The 14,531-nt window shown below is 33.3% G+C and overlaps 1 protein-coding gene across 1 annotated transcript; it reads left to right on the top strand.

Annotated features, from left to right (window-relative positions):
• The first annotated feature begins 11,714 nt into the window (after positions 1-11,714).
• Positions 11,715-14,443, top strand: CYP715A1 (cytochrome P450, family 715, subfamily A, polypeptide 1). The gene is made up of 4 exons (XM_048117906.2): positions 11,715-12,019; positions 12,173-12,402; positions 12,487-13,092; positions 13,749-14,443. Exons 1-4 carry the CDS (start codon positions 11,755-11,757, stop codon positions 14,172-14,174), a joined length of 1,527 nt encoding a protein of 508 aa, XP_047973863.1. The 5' UTR covers positions 11,715-11,754; the 3' UTR covers positions 14,175-14,443.
• The last annotated feature ends 88 nt before the right edge of the window (positions 14,444-14,531 follow it).

Below are 14,531 nucleotides of genomic sequence, written 5' to 3'. Positions count from 1 at the left end.
GCACGTGAATTACGTTGACCAAATTAAAATAAAAAAAATTCGAATCTTAGATCCATTAATTTTGAATTTAATCACAATTAAATAATGCAAAATAACTTGTTTTAGAGACATATGAATCATGAATTCATGATACACCCATTTAATAAGCGATACATCAAAACCCGGAAACTATCAACTAATTAACACTCCTTATACAAATTTCTAAATGTTGTTTTTCTTTTCCCTTTTAGGGAGCTATATGACTTATGATAATACAAGTAATTCTTGTATTAAGATATTAGGCTAAAGAATTCCGTCAGCCAATGTCCGTTCGCAGAAGCCTTTTTCGTCGAGCAAGAGGGTTTAGGATTTGCGAGAATAAAAGATAACTTGCGGTAAAAGAAAGGCAAGGAAAGTAGGTAAGTTTTGATTTATTGAATAATGGTTTCAATGCACGGAATCCCTATTTATAATATCTAAGGACCTAGGTTTGTTTCGACTTGATCATTCCTGAAAGAACCAACAAGCAAATCCAAAATGGAGCTTATCAATTGCTCGACTCAAATTGTTTAAATATAAAAATAGTTCAGCAAAAATAAATAAAAAATATCTAAAATAAGGACTATTAACGGGAAACATGATCTTGAAATCGTGCGGGTGTCTTTGCCTGCCTTTTTGGACGTGCTGGTTTCTTCCCCTCGACTCCGACTCCCGTTTCCTCCACACTCTCATCGTCCGCTGCCGTTGCGACTTCACTTAGCTCCACTACGACTACCTCAGGCACCTCTGGTATGTCAACGGCCAGTTGTGGTTGTGCACTCGTATCATATCATTTATCAAGAAATCAGACATCATCATAAATACTACCTCCGTTCCCCAAATTTTGACACACTTTGACCCGGCACGAGTTTTAAGAAATGTAATGGAAAGTGAGTTGAAAAAGTTGGTGGGATGTGGGTCCTACTTTTAAAGTATTAGTTTTATAATAAAATGTGAGTAGGAATGAGTTAGTGGAATATGTGGTCCACTACCAAAAATGGTAAAAATGAAGTGTGTCATATTTTCAGGGACGGACCGCAATGGTAAACTGTGTCAAAATTTGGAGGACGGAGGTAGTAATTGTTATTCTTAAATAATACTCCCTCCGTCCCGCTTTAGCAGTCCCATTGACTTTTCTGCACTCGTTTTGTAAAAATGATAATAAATAGTTAAAGTGGAGAAATAATAAAATAAAAAAGAGAATAATATAGAGAAGAGTCTTATCTACATTATTCTCTTTTTTACTTTATTATTTCTCCACTTTAACTATTTATTATCATTTTTACAAAACGAGTGCAGAAAAGTCAATGGGACTGCTAAAGTGGGGCGAAGGGAATAGTACTCTACACGCCATTGATTACATTAGTATGTTTGTATGCCATTTTTAGTACGAGATTTACTGTTACTTTCTTTGAAAGAGAATTCGAATAGCATCGTATAGCTGGGACTATGATTAATGAGCAAAGTCTAAGACCACATTTGATATTGTCCATTATCGTAGAGAGCATCAACTTTTAAAGTCACTTCGTTTTCAAATAAATGGGTATTCTATCAATCTATTGTTTACTATCTAGAAAATTATGTTCCTATGTATTGTGAATTTAATATTAGCTTTTAGAATCTTTTTACATTCATAAGTTGACTTAAAAAATTCCTCTAATTTCACATCCTTTAAGTTGAGTTTTAAGAAAATATTGAACTAATTTCACATTTAGAGTTGTTCATTGGACTAGAACGTTCCAAGTCACCGGTGAATTGGGCTGGGTTTTTTTATATTTTATAACTCTCTTCTATATTATTCTTTCTCCTATAGATTGAACTGATTTTCAGCTGAAAATATTTCTCGATTATTATTCAATTGATAATGAAGTTAGTACGACAGAATTCTTCTTTTATATGGAGTGAAGCATATCAAAACAGTTTTAATGAGTGGAAGCATCGGTTGAATATGTCACCTATTTTGGTTATCTCCGCAGGTACAAGATATTATGTTATTTATAGTGATGCGCTGAAACATGGATTTGGTTATCTTTTGACTTAATGGAAAGTTTATTGCTTATGTGTCATAACAATCGCAAGTACATAAAGTTTCTTATTATGTTCAAAATCTGTTATTAGCGACATTATTTTGCTTTGAAGATTTGACATCATTATCTGCAGGAATGCTTACATGGTATTCTAGTATCTTATATATTAACAGAGATCCGCGATTTACTATCTCAGTCTTGATAAAGTCTTTTTGTGAGTTTCACCTCAGAAAGGAGTCATGCGGTTCAAGCAAAAATGTAAGTTGAGTCCTCATTATATTGAACCATGAGATATTGTTGAAAGAGTTGGACTATTGGCGTATAGGTTAACATTACCTCCAGAGTTGGCACAGATTCATAATATTTTCTACGTCAGTATGATTTGGCTTTATCGATCTGATCCTTCACATGTTCTGAAAGATCTTGATACACAGATTTATGAAAATTTGAGTTGTATAGAAGAACCGATCAATATAGTGGATCGCCAGATGAAACAATTGCAAAGAAAAGATGAGAAAGAACTATCCACATTTATTTACGGGTTAACAATTTCTTTGAGTACATTTACTTAGAGAGAACTGAATTTTACGGACAAAATTCTTAAAGGGGGGAAGAATTGTGATATCCCTGATCCAAAGCATGCATCGTTTTGTATAATAGCATATTTGTACTACTATTTTGGGACAAGTTTATTTTATATTAAGCTTAGTAGTACAAATTATATAAATATGTTACGTAAAATATAGTATGTATAGATATTACATGTTAGTTTTGGCCAATGAATCACATAGAGTATGTACGCAATCCTCTAATTTCATAGAGTTAATGTGCTTGGTATATAAATATATATATAAATTTTCGTATGTGTAAATGTATAATTGTGTGGATGTAGTTCACTAGAAAATGTATGAATATGGTAAAATGAATAGAAATATAAAACTAGCGATATACCTTGACAAATGTGAAAGAATATAAAAGAGAAATTTCCTAATGGTGACATGCAGAGACGAAGCCAGAAACTTTATGTTGGGGGGCCCGAGGCTTAGGTATTTTTTAGTGTTGGCATCGTCGAAATTTTTTTTAGCATTAGCAATGGAGAATTGCAAAAGATATAGTAGATAAATAATGAGAGGGAAAAAAAAGAGAATGCATAATAGAAATTAGAATTATGCTAGTACTATATGTGCTTATAATTGTTATAAAACAAGGTGCAAGTAAATTAGAGTAATATAAAACTAAAAGTTGGATATATGCAAATAAAATAGCAGTGAGAGTAAAACTATTAGACATAAAAGTGTAAGAAAATAAAATAAGGATATTTTTTTTTATTTATAGGTAGAAGGATTTGAACTTGGAAACAAAAAAAATACTATAATTAAGAAACTAAAACAAATTCTTGGAAGTAAAAGTGTAAAAATAATGATTTGTTACTGAATGAATTGAATTTTGGGAGCATTAAACAAACTCCTGTGTAAGAAAATAAAGCAAAGAAAAAAAATTGAATTTTAGGCTCTAAGGGGGGTCGACTTGGGAGCATAAAAATGTAAGTAAATTGTGCAAAGGATAAAAAAATGAACAATTTGCTGGCTTAGGGATTCGAACTCGGGTATTGCAAGAACAATGACTTCGGTTGAAACCAACTGGGCTACTCACAATCTTTATCTTTGTAATAGCATATATATACTAATAATTGTATAAGCTGGGGGGCCCAGTGGCCCCCAGGCCCCATAGTGGCTTCGTCACTGGTGACATGTGGTTACAAACGTGTCTCATAGTTGCCTCCCTAAGTCATTAGTGTATTTCGTAAGAAAGTGTGGGATATTAAATATTTTATTATTAAGTTTGTTAGAAGGTGAATCAATTTAAATTAGTAGAGTTTCTTGGTAAAAAGAAAAAGGAGGCAGAAGGGAGAAAAGAAAACGAGGGATAAAATATTTTCTCAAGGATCAAGGGTTATAGATCGAGATTCAAGAAGCAGATCAAGTGCTCAAATAGATTTCCTATTCATGAACAAGTGTGCATAAATCTCATTTTTAATTTTACATATTTTATGTGATTGATTGCTATGTGTTAAATTGGAGTGAATATTTGAATTATATGATGCGAGCTTGAAATGGTTATGTGTTATTTGATATTGATGGTGAAATATGATGTGGATATGTGATTTGTGCAATGAATATGTATTGGAATTATTGATGAAATATATGGGCATGTAATTGGTGCAATGGATATGATTGATGCATGGTATTGGAATTATTTGAATCATGGAATTAAAGAGGATATGTGACAGTCTTGCTCTGGGTTCTATGGGTCAAAGAAAATATGCAAATAGGGGCCTTCGTGGAAAGGTCGAATCAAAGAGGGGCCTTCGTGGAAAGGTCAATAATGCAAAGAGGGGCCTTCGTGGAAAGGTCAAACAATAAAAAGGGACCTACAGGTCATATACAATGGAAATCCCGGGCAGATAACATGCTTGACCAGTCACAGAATAATAAATTGAACGGAGTGACATATGCATATGTATATGAAATTGTTTCTAATATTTGTTGGTTATTGTTATATATATTGTTTAAAGAATATGTTTGATTTTGAGATGTGGAATTAAAGGTAAGGTTTATATATACTGAGTTGTGGCTCATATAAACCACTAATATTTTTCAGGAATAAGATATGAGTGAAGTATTTGGTTGAGATGCGTCGTAGGAATTGCACATGTTATCAGGGTCGGCGGCTGATGCGTTTTGACAACCTTCTCCTCCTCATCATTTTTGCATGTAGATAAATATATAGTATATAGAGTGGTGAGAGAGTCTCACTACTGTTCAGAATGTTTTGAAATATGTACTTGATAAATGTTGATTTTTGAAATTATATAATATGTGTGCTTTTGAAAATTTGAATTTATTTATAGTAAGTGCATAAGTCATAAGGGTTGGGGTGTGACAGTTTAGGTGGTATCAGAGCGGAGATAGAATTCCACTGGGACATGGCATTCAAGCATGTCATATGATACATTTTGGTTATAAGTTTCAAATGCACATTGAAAGCCAATTAAAAAAAAGTTAGACACAAGTAGTATCTACGTATTTGGATATCGTTTTCAACAAGATTGTTGGATCATCAGTGGTGGCACTTAGTAGTACCCTCCAACTTTGGAGAATACTAGTATGAAACAAGTGCTTCAGAATTTGAATCTATAATATGCTCCACAGACGAATTACATTCTGAAATTAATGTGTCTTGTGTAGCTTACACCACTCATAGGTATAAAATTATATCGTTAAAAACAATGTCGACAATTATGCAAAACCATGAGCAAGAAACCATTCATAGATTCATGTATTTATTTATTTATGTAGATTCACCGGAATGAGTAGGCCTCGAAGGCTAGGCTCACCAGTGAATTGGGTTGGGATGTGGGCCTTTTAACCATTTATAGTAATAATGAACCGAAACTTCTATTCGTGGACATACCAAAATAGAAAAATAGGACTCCTATTTACAGACAGAAGGAGTATATAATACTATAAATATAATATTATAAATTACAATGACATTATAGTTATTTTTTCCAAAATTCCCCTTTTATATAGGTATAAAAGATTTGAATTAAATCATGGCTATATCCACGTATAAAATGATACTAGTAAAAAATAAAAAATAAAAATGGCTACAAAGAAGATGACTGTCTAAAGGCCCGAATAAATGGCTACAAAGAAGATGACTGTCTACACGCCCGATATGAATAGTGATTTTATCAAAAAGCAACCACAAGTTATAATAATCCAAATTGATTAGAGAACTTATTTTCGGTTCAGCAGACATATATGAATAATAGTAATGTTATTATTTGTTTAGTTTAGTTACTCTGTCCCAGTTTAAAAGTCATATTTTGTCATTTAAGTCCGTTCCAATTTAAGAGTTACATTTAGAATCTATCATATTTGAACATAAAATTTAACATCATTGTTGATGAAATTTACACTCGAATGCCATTACTTTCATAAAAATAAAACAAAACAAAATCCTAAACATACAAAAAGTCAAAAGGATCCCACTTTCCACTACCTTATTTCAATTATTACACACTCCAACAACCACTACCTCACTTTATTTATTACACACTCCACCAATTTCTTAAAACTCGTGCCATATTTAAATCTTACTCTTAAACTGAGACGGATGAAGTATATTATATGATAAGTAAGTGAGAGATAAGGTAAATTAATAATTAATTAAATTTTTATTACTTCACCGTTACTTATTAATTGTCCATTTTATTTCTAGCACAAGTTTTACGAAATGTAAAGAAAAGTGAATTGAAAAAGTTAGTTGAATACGAGTCTCACTTTTATATATTAGTTTTATAATAAAATATGAGTGGAATGAGTTAGTGGGATGTTAGATCCACTTATATTTATGGTAAAAAGTGAAAATGAACAATTAATAAATGACCGACAAAAATGCTAAAAGTGGACAATTAATAGGATAGACAAAGTAATAAAAAATGACTTGTTTTGTGTACTTGGCCGTTAGATTTGCCATGTAAATTTTAATAATATTTCATTTAAAATATGGAAATCAAACAATATTTTTACATTAATTTTCTTATGGAAATGAAATGATTTCATATTAACTTAATATCTGGGCCGATCATAAGAAATTAATTTTATTTGTTAGTGTGTGGCCCATGACGAAAATATCATGCACACAACAAACACATGCGCTTTTCTGAGCCTCAATATATAGACAAAAACGAAAATCATCATGCAAAAGATGAAAAATAGGAAAACGACTAAAATTGATTGCGACATATCCAAACACAAGACGAATTGCCAAATCCATTATAATGGGTGGTATTTAGTAAGTTGAGATAATATAATAATTTGCCCATTTTAGAAATAAAATATTACTACTACTAGTTTTTTATCAAATTAGTGAAATATATATATTGATTAAATAAAGATACTGACCATTAACTGATTAATGCATACAAAATAATTAAAAGTCCGTTGGTAAGGGCTTATGGATGGTGTAGTTAATATAGGAGTACTACTACTTTTTTTTCATAGAGAAGTAACTGATCAGTACACAAATAATACATATGTTAAATCAGAGATTTCATATATTTATCTGATTGAACTGCGTACTGGAAGTTATTCTTGCATCGAATTAACATTCACGTGGAAATTTAATGTAGTGTATTCAGAAGCAAAATTCAATTAGTAGTAGATAGAAAACAATTCAAGAAGTAATTTCTCTAGCATTTATGTTTTAATGCCGACCTCGTAGTACTACATGTTATCAATCTAGATCTATGTCGTTTTATTATTTTTGTTTCCTATTAGCTACTATTAGATAGTGACATGAATTCCTAATAATAAGATGATATTAGTATATCAATATCTATATTATGTACTTTCTTTCCCAAAAAAACAAAATAAAAAAGAAAATAGATTCATTCACTTAAAAGGTGTTGCTTTATTACTTGCATGAAAATCATGAGTATATTACTATCAAAAAATCAGCATGGCATTTTCTTATCGTATTTGGAGCCGCAATTCCGCCCTTGTGATCATATTTATCTAAAAACTTGGGAATTAATTGACTGAGTAAATAAATTGACATGTCTTCATATCCATATGATTCATTGTTTGTATACACTATACAAGTTCAATTGATCCATCCTTTTTTTCCTTGTGTATAATTTGTTTGGCGGTGATGATTAACATGTTACATTTTCCCTTTGATATAACGGCTCTCCTAATAGCCAAAAGTAAAATATTGACATAACCATGCTTATCTACTTCGGATCATATATATCCACATGAACATTAAAATCTTTTTAAGATACTACTCCTATTATATAAAAGCATTTTTTTTTTGAAAACGAATAATGATACATATTCATGGATCAGAGGTCAGGGACGGATCTAGAAAATGATCATAGAAGGGGCAAAAATACATATGGGGATATTTGAAGTGCTTGAGGAGGGGCATTTAAAGAAGAAATTAATATTAATTTTTTTCTGCAATAAAATTTATATATAGATATGAAATTTTGAGGGAGGGCATTTGCCCCTCCTCCTTGCACATTAGATCCGTCCCTGTCAGAGGTTGTAATCATGGAGATTCAAACATGAGGATATATCAATCATAGAGATGCGGGTTTGTTAATCAATCAATCATATATATAGTCAGGGACGATTTTAGGTGGAGTTGGTCCATCACACTGCAAGAAAACTTCATAAATCGACCTCCAACTCTATGATAGTTTTGTCTCAACTCTCTAATTTAGAAAGGTACATATAAAATAATGCTTCCACAACCCAATAATTAAGCGACAGACGATGTCAGCCACGACCTTCTTCATGTGATTGAGTTGCGACTCCACAAAGTTTCTAATACTCGATTTATTATTTCATATAGCGACTACAGTCACTGTATTATCATTTCATGATTAGAAATTATGGTTGATGGCATTTCAATTCAGAAATACCCTATCTTTTAAAAAAAAAAAAAAAAGGCTAGGTAACGCCGCTAACGCGTAAGCCATTGTATTAACAAAAGGCTAGCCTACTCAAACTCAAAGTGCACTTGCACTGAGCAGAAGATTTAACAGCACTACATGTGATAATTGATTTCCTAGATTTAGTTTCAGTTATTAAAAGTGATATACTACTAGATAAGATTCTATAGTGCTACTGACGTGAAAGATATTGTTAACTAAGAAGCACTTTATAGGCCAATGAAAAACATTTATATTCTGCAACTTGTACAGTATTTCAAATTTATTACACATGTTTTCATGACTTCTACAGTTTTACAATATCCATATGTACTGGTAATATAATCTAATTGTTTTTGTAACCTCATCAGATATGACAGGCGGACGCATAAATCTGAAATTGTAACAAAATTTAATTTCATTGAGTGATTTTTGCACAAACATTTAATTAATATATGGAATGAAAATTTGTCAAAGTAAGGAAGAGACGAGCAGAGTCTACATAGAATGACAATTCAAACAGTGTAAAAAATTATACTAAAAGACACGAAAAATTGACAAAAGACAAAAAACATCTAACAATAGCAACAACATATATCGTCTTTTTAACCGAGGTATCGATCTTGCATCACACACCGGTCAATCGAAGACAATTAGCTATGGATATAATATGTTAATCTAGATGGCCTCTAGAGCACACCGGCCATGTTCATACATTTTATGATCTTAGTTGGACCTAAGTATGAATAGTGGACTTTTTTTGACAAAAAATCTGGATGTTTAAAAATATTAATGTCTTTGACCTTCCCGATTTGGAAGGCATCCAAAAACAGACGGTATTTATATGTAGTGACAGAATTTAATACTGTACGATAATTTGTGAGCTAATTATTTAATTTTGTTTGACTAACGCGTATATAAGTTTAAAAGGAAGTTAGTTTTTTTTTCACTTTTTTTGTTTTTAAATTTTTGGTACTCCATATTAGCTTGGTGAAGACCAATCATTGTCGTTGTAATAGAAAATACTCTATTAGTCGGTGCTTTATACTCCTATAAATTGTTTAGATTTTTAATACGTCCATGCATAGGGTGTGTGAATACAATGATGATCCGTATCTATATTTCAAAATCTAACCTCCCTAGTAATAATTGGGTTGCATGTGTTTTGTTATTATTATTTAGGAGTTGAGGGAATAAGAAACATCAAATAATTAATTATTAATGTCATTTTCGCTAAAAGAAAAAATGTAACAATATTTAAAATATTAGTTTTTCCACTATAATGTCACATTATATTAATAGCCAGTAGGGCAAACAAATGTTTCTTGACCACACAGGGAAAAATAAAATAAAAATACTTTTTTTAGTTGTGGTCCGTACAAGAACATAAATGTCAGTATAACATAACGAATACGTACAAAATACACAATTCAACATAAAATGGGTATTTTCAACAATTGCTTCTAATATTATTTATACTTTTGACATTTCTGAGCAAATAATTACACGTAGTTACCTACCTAAATCGGAGTATACCCAGTCCAAAAACTACAAACCTTTAAAGGTAGTCAAGATCAGTAGTTTAAGAACATAGATACTTATTGTCATAAAAAATATTAATATCATCATTACTAAGTATATTATTTACATCTTTATTACAAGTTGAAATTTAATCAATAAAAGGGTAGAATGTTTGTCAAATATCTCTAAAAATTGAACGAAAAACACGACAAATCAATTGTTCAAAAGCTTGATGCTGGACTTATCAATTTGTTGAATTTGCACATATTGATATCATTACTGCCTCTGCATGCATATTTTCTTAGTAGTTGACTTTGCCCACATTAATCTTCTTTTAGATCTTCCCTTTTGATTTTAAATAGATATAATTAAGAATTCTCCTGGATTGTAATGTTTGACCCTTTTGATCATTGACTGCAAATTAAAAAAATTGGTGGCCGGAGCACCTTATATGAGAAGAGAAGTCTCACTCTTGGTTTGATATAATAAATGTTGATTATTTTTTTATTCATAACGTTTTTTATGTTTGTCGGAAAAGAGGAATGAAACAAAAAGGACTCTTTTAGTTTTGCCACGTCAAACGTGAGGATCATGCCACGCTTTGAAAGTCAGGCACACGTGTCAACTCAGCTATTATTAGTATATTTTGTGACACACAACTTATTCAGTTTTTTTATACTTTATATATATATATTTTTAAATATTGTCCGAATCTTGATCTCATGCTTATATTAATGTAAGTTTATCTATTAGTTATGTGAATTTTGGGGCAACTTTTCGTTAATTTTCAACATTTTAATTAAAAGGTATTTTAGTTAATTAGTTTGTGCATGTCACTCATTTGATACTTATTTATGTAGGATATTTAAATTGAAATACTTGAATTGTCATGGGACCAAATTTGAGAGTAAAAACTTAATAATAACCCTATGATAATTAAATAAAATGAAAACAATTTCCTAAAACATCATTCGGCGGGGGATCAAAGGCACTTTACTATTGACTTGATTCAAAATTAGACTTTGATCATATTGTTAAATTAATTAAAGTAAAGGACTTGTTCCATCAATAACACATGGCATACGACCTACAAGAAAAAAGAGTAATTAAACTTTGTATTGGTTTATATGGAGTACTGTATATAGTTATGTATCACATGCACATAAATTAATTAATTACACATATTACACTAGCAATATGTAATTAAAATCCATATTAAAGTAGCATATGAAAGTTTCATATATATTGACATAAAGATATATAAGTTGAAAATTGTAAAAAAATCATGTAAATATGATGAAGTGGCATAAAGCGAAGATCGATTTGGGTGCGTGGGGCAAACTACCACTTTATTAGAAGCCGCCCTCGAAATTTATGTACTCGGTTTGAGGATTTTGATTTTGAACTAAACTTTGACATATTCCTTACCGCAAACATGTACTCGGTACTCCTAATAAACACTGAACAAAAAGCAAGTTAGAATTTTTTTTGTTTTCAACGCAGACGCAGAGGCATTAAAAATGTTCAAACATCAAATTTGGTATCTGACTAGTCAATGATTTGACATTCTTGTTTCACAACTATAAATACCCCTCTTCTCATTCCCATAGCATATTCATCAACACAAACTCTAAATATACTCAAAATCTCTACACACACACACACAAGAGATATCTATTAATGAATACTACTATGAGTTTGGGCATCTTGTGTGCCTTTATATTGGTGGGAAAACTAGTGTTTTCTTGCTGGATTATCCCTTTTTTGGCCTACAGGAAGCTCAAAAGAAATGGATTTTCCGGGCCGAAACCTAGCTTTCCTTTTGGAAACTTGAATGACATAAAACTATTGTCATCGTTTTCGTCTTCATCACCACTGAGTAGTATATCGAACAATATCCATTCCACCGCATTTCCCTACTTCGCTCTATGGCAGAAGCTATACGGTACGTAGGCTCTCAATTACTATATATATAACTATTACTAGCATGTTTAATAGTATTTGTGTTTGTGTTGGTTAAGATGATGGAGTATTCGTTCTTAATGCATGCATGCACGTGTATGTGAGTATAAAGTTGTTGGGTGTTTTGTTATTGTAGGGAAAGTAATGGTGTACTGGTTGGGGACGGAGGCGTTTCTGTACATCGCCGACCCACAATTTGTCAAGGAAATGAGTGCAGACATAAAAGGGAAAGGTTGGGGGAAACCTAATGTCTTCAAACAGGACAGAGAGCCCATGTTCGGAAGCGGCCTCGTCATGGTCGAAGGCGACGACTGGGTTCGCCACCGCCACGTCATCACCCCCGCATTCTCTCCTGCTAACTTGAAGGTATATTTTATACTTATATGTTAGACTTGAGTTTTTAATGCAAAACTTGACCTAACACTAGCATTTTTGTTGATGCATATATAGGCTATGGGAGGCTTAATGGTCGAGTCAGCGAGCGACATGCTAGACCGGTGGGGCAGCCTGGTCAGCTCGGGCCAACCGGAGATCGACGTGGAGAGGGAGATAATCCGGACGGCCGGAGAGATCATCGCGAAGACGAGCTTCGGCATAAGCGACGGGAACGGGAGGAAGGTTCTAGAGAAGTTGAGAGATGTGCAAATCACTCTCTTCAAAACCAACCGCTACGTGGGGGTTCCCTTGGGGAAGTACTTGAACCTTAGGGAAACCCTAGAAGCCAAGGCGCTCGGGGAGGAGATCGACAATCTCCTCCGCGAGATCATCGCTGAGCGGAGGACCAAGATAGGGGGCGGCGAGGCAGAGGCCAAGGACCTCCTCGGTATGCTGATGGCGGATGACAAGAAAAAGAGGGCGCTCACCACCAAGGAGCTGGTGGATGAGTGCAAGACTTTTTTCTTTGGCGGCCACGAGACCACCGCGCTGTCTCTCACGTGGACACTCCTCCTCCTCGCCATCCACCCTAGGTGGCAGCAGGAGTTGAGGGAGGAGATCACCCTAGTCGTCGGAGATGGGGAGCTTAGAGATGTCGCAATGCTTGCTGGCCTAAAAAAGGTGACATTTTCTTACCAATTTTTAATTTGAGTTAGGAGTATCATTTAAGTAGGATAACAAAAGATAAAATAGTGTGATTTTTCTATTATACTACTCCCTCCGTTCCATAGTAACGGAGGCGGTTCTTTTCGACACGGAGATTAAGAAAATTTGTGTTAGGTGAGTTAAGTAAAGGGAGAGTAAATTTGAAAATGAAAAAGTAGAGAGATGAAGAGAAAGTAAAGTAAGTGTAGAAAAATGTGTTGACTTTTACTAAATATGGAAATGACTCTATTACTATGGAACGTACCAAAATGGAAAAATGACTCTATTCTGGGCTGAGTCAAGGTGTTGGGAATTTAGAGTCAAATTGTGGGGTTGAGAAATGAACAGTATGTATTTTGTTTTCTCACTTATAAAACCATCAAATTAAATGAAATCCAAGTAGTTGACGACAATAATTCTCCTACGCGTTGGGAGATATAGTTACCAAAATAGTGGTGCCACGTGGCTTGTGCTGATTGTGAGTAAGCCTCACGTGAAAACGATACCCACCGAATTCCTCTTAATTTCCTGTCCACGCTTCCACACCGACCAATCATCAAAAACTATTTACTTACTATTATTCTCATTAGTATCCAATGGCATTCTTATTTCTGATTTGATTAATTTGGCAGATGGGATGGGTAATGAATGAGGTTTTACGATTATACCCTCCGGCTCCAAACGTGCAAAGACAGGCAAGGCAGGACATCCGAGTGGGGAACGTGGTGATTCCGAATGGGACCAACATGTGGATCGACGTGGTGTCGATGCACCACGACGAGAAGCTTTGGGGGAAGGACGTGCACGAGTTCAAGCCGGAGAGGTTCGAGGACAACATATATGGAGGGTGCAATCACAAGATGGGGTTTTTGCCATTTGGATTTGGAGGAAGGATGTGTGTTGGGAGGAATTTGACAGCCATGGAATACAAAATCATGCTAACTCTAATTCTCACTAGGTTTTCATTTTCACTCTCCCCAAACTATTGCCATCAGCCATCTCACATGCTATCTCTTAGACCTAAGCATGGCATGCAACTCATCTTCAACCCTCTATAGATACTTTTGCTTTTATACATTATTAATTTACTTTCTTTTCTTGTTTCTCTTTATTATTTGGGTATTTGTTTGCTCCTACTCAATTGTTACACAAGTTAAAACTTGTGGGAGTGTGTTTTTAGCATTAAGGATAAATGTAACTTGTTGTAATAGAGGGCTACTAAGGTTTAGTACTCCATGTTGTAACTTGTAACTAATCTAGAGAATAAAATTTAGTCATTGTTTCCCGAATTTATTTACTATAAAGGAATAGTTATGTTTTCTTGGAATATGTTATAAGGATTAAATACGTTGTTTTTGGGTTAATAAGCAAAACTCGAAATGTCTCTATGACTTACACAAGTGATAGTATAATAT

This window comes from Salvia hispanica, chromosome 3 (assembly GCF_029641045.1).
Source record: "Salvia hispanica isolate PSC_SH4W2 chromosome 3, Shi_PSC_v1, whole genome shotgun sequence".
NCBI classification, from domain to species: domain Eukaryota; kingdom Viridiplantae; phylum Streptophyta; class Magnoliopsida; order Lamiales; family Lamiaceae; genus Salvia; species Salvia hispanica.
The sequence above is the reverse complement of the archived record's forward strand: the minus strand, read 5'-3'. Positions and strand labels throughout refer to the sequence as shown.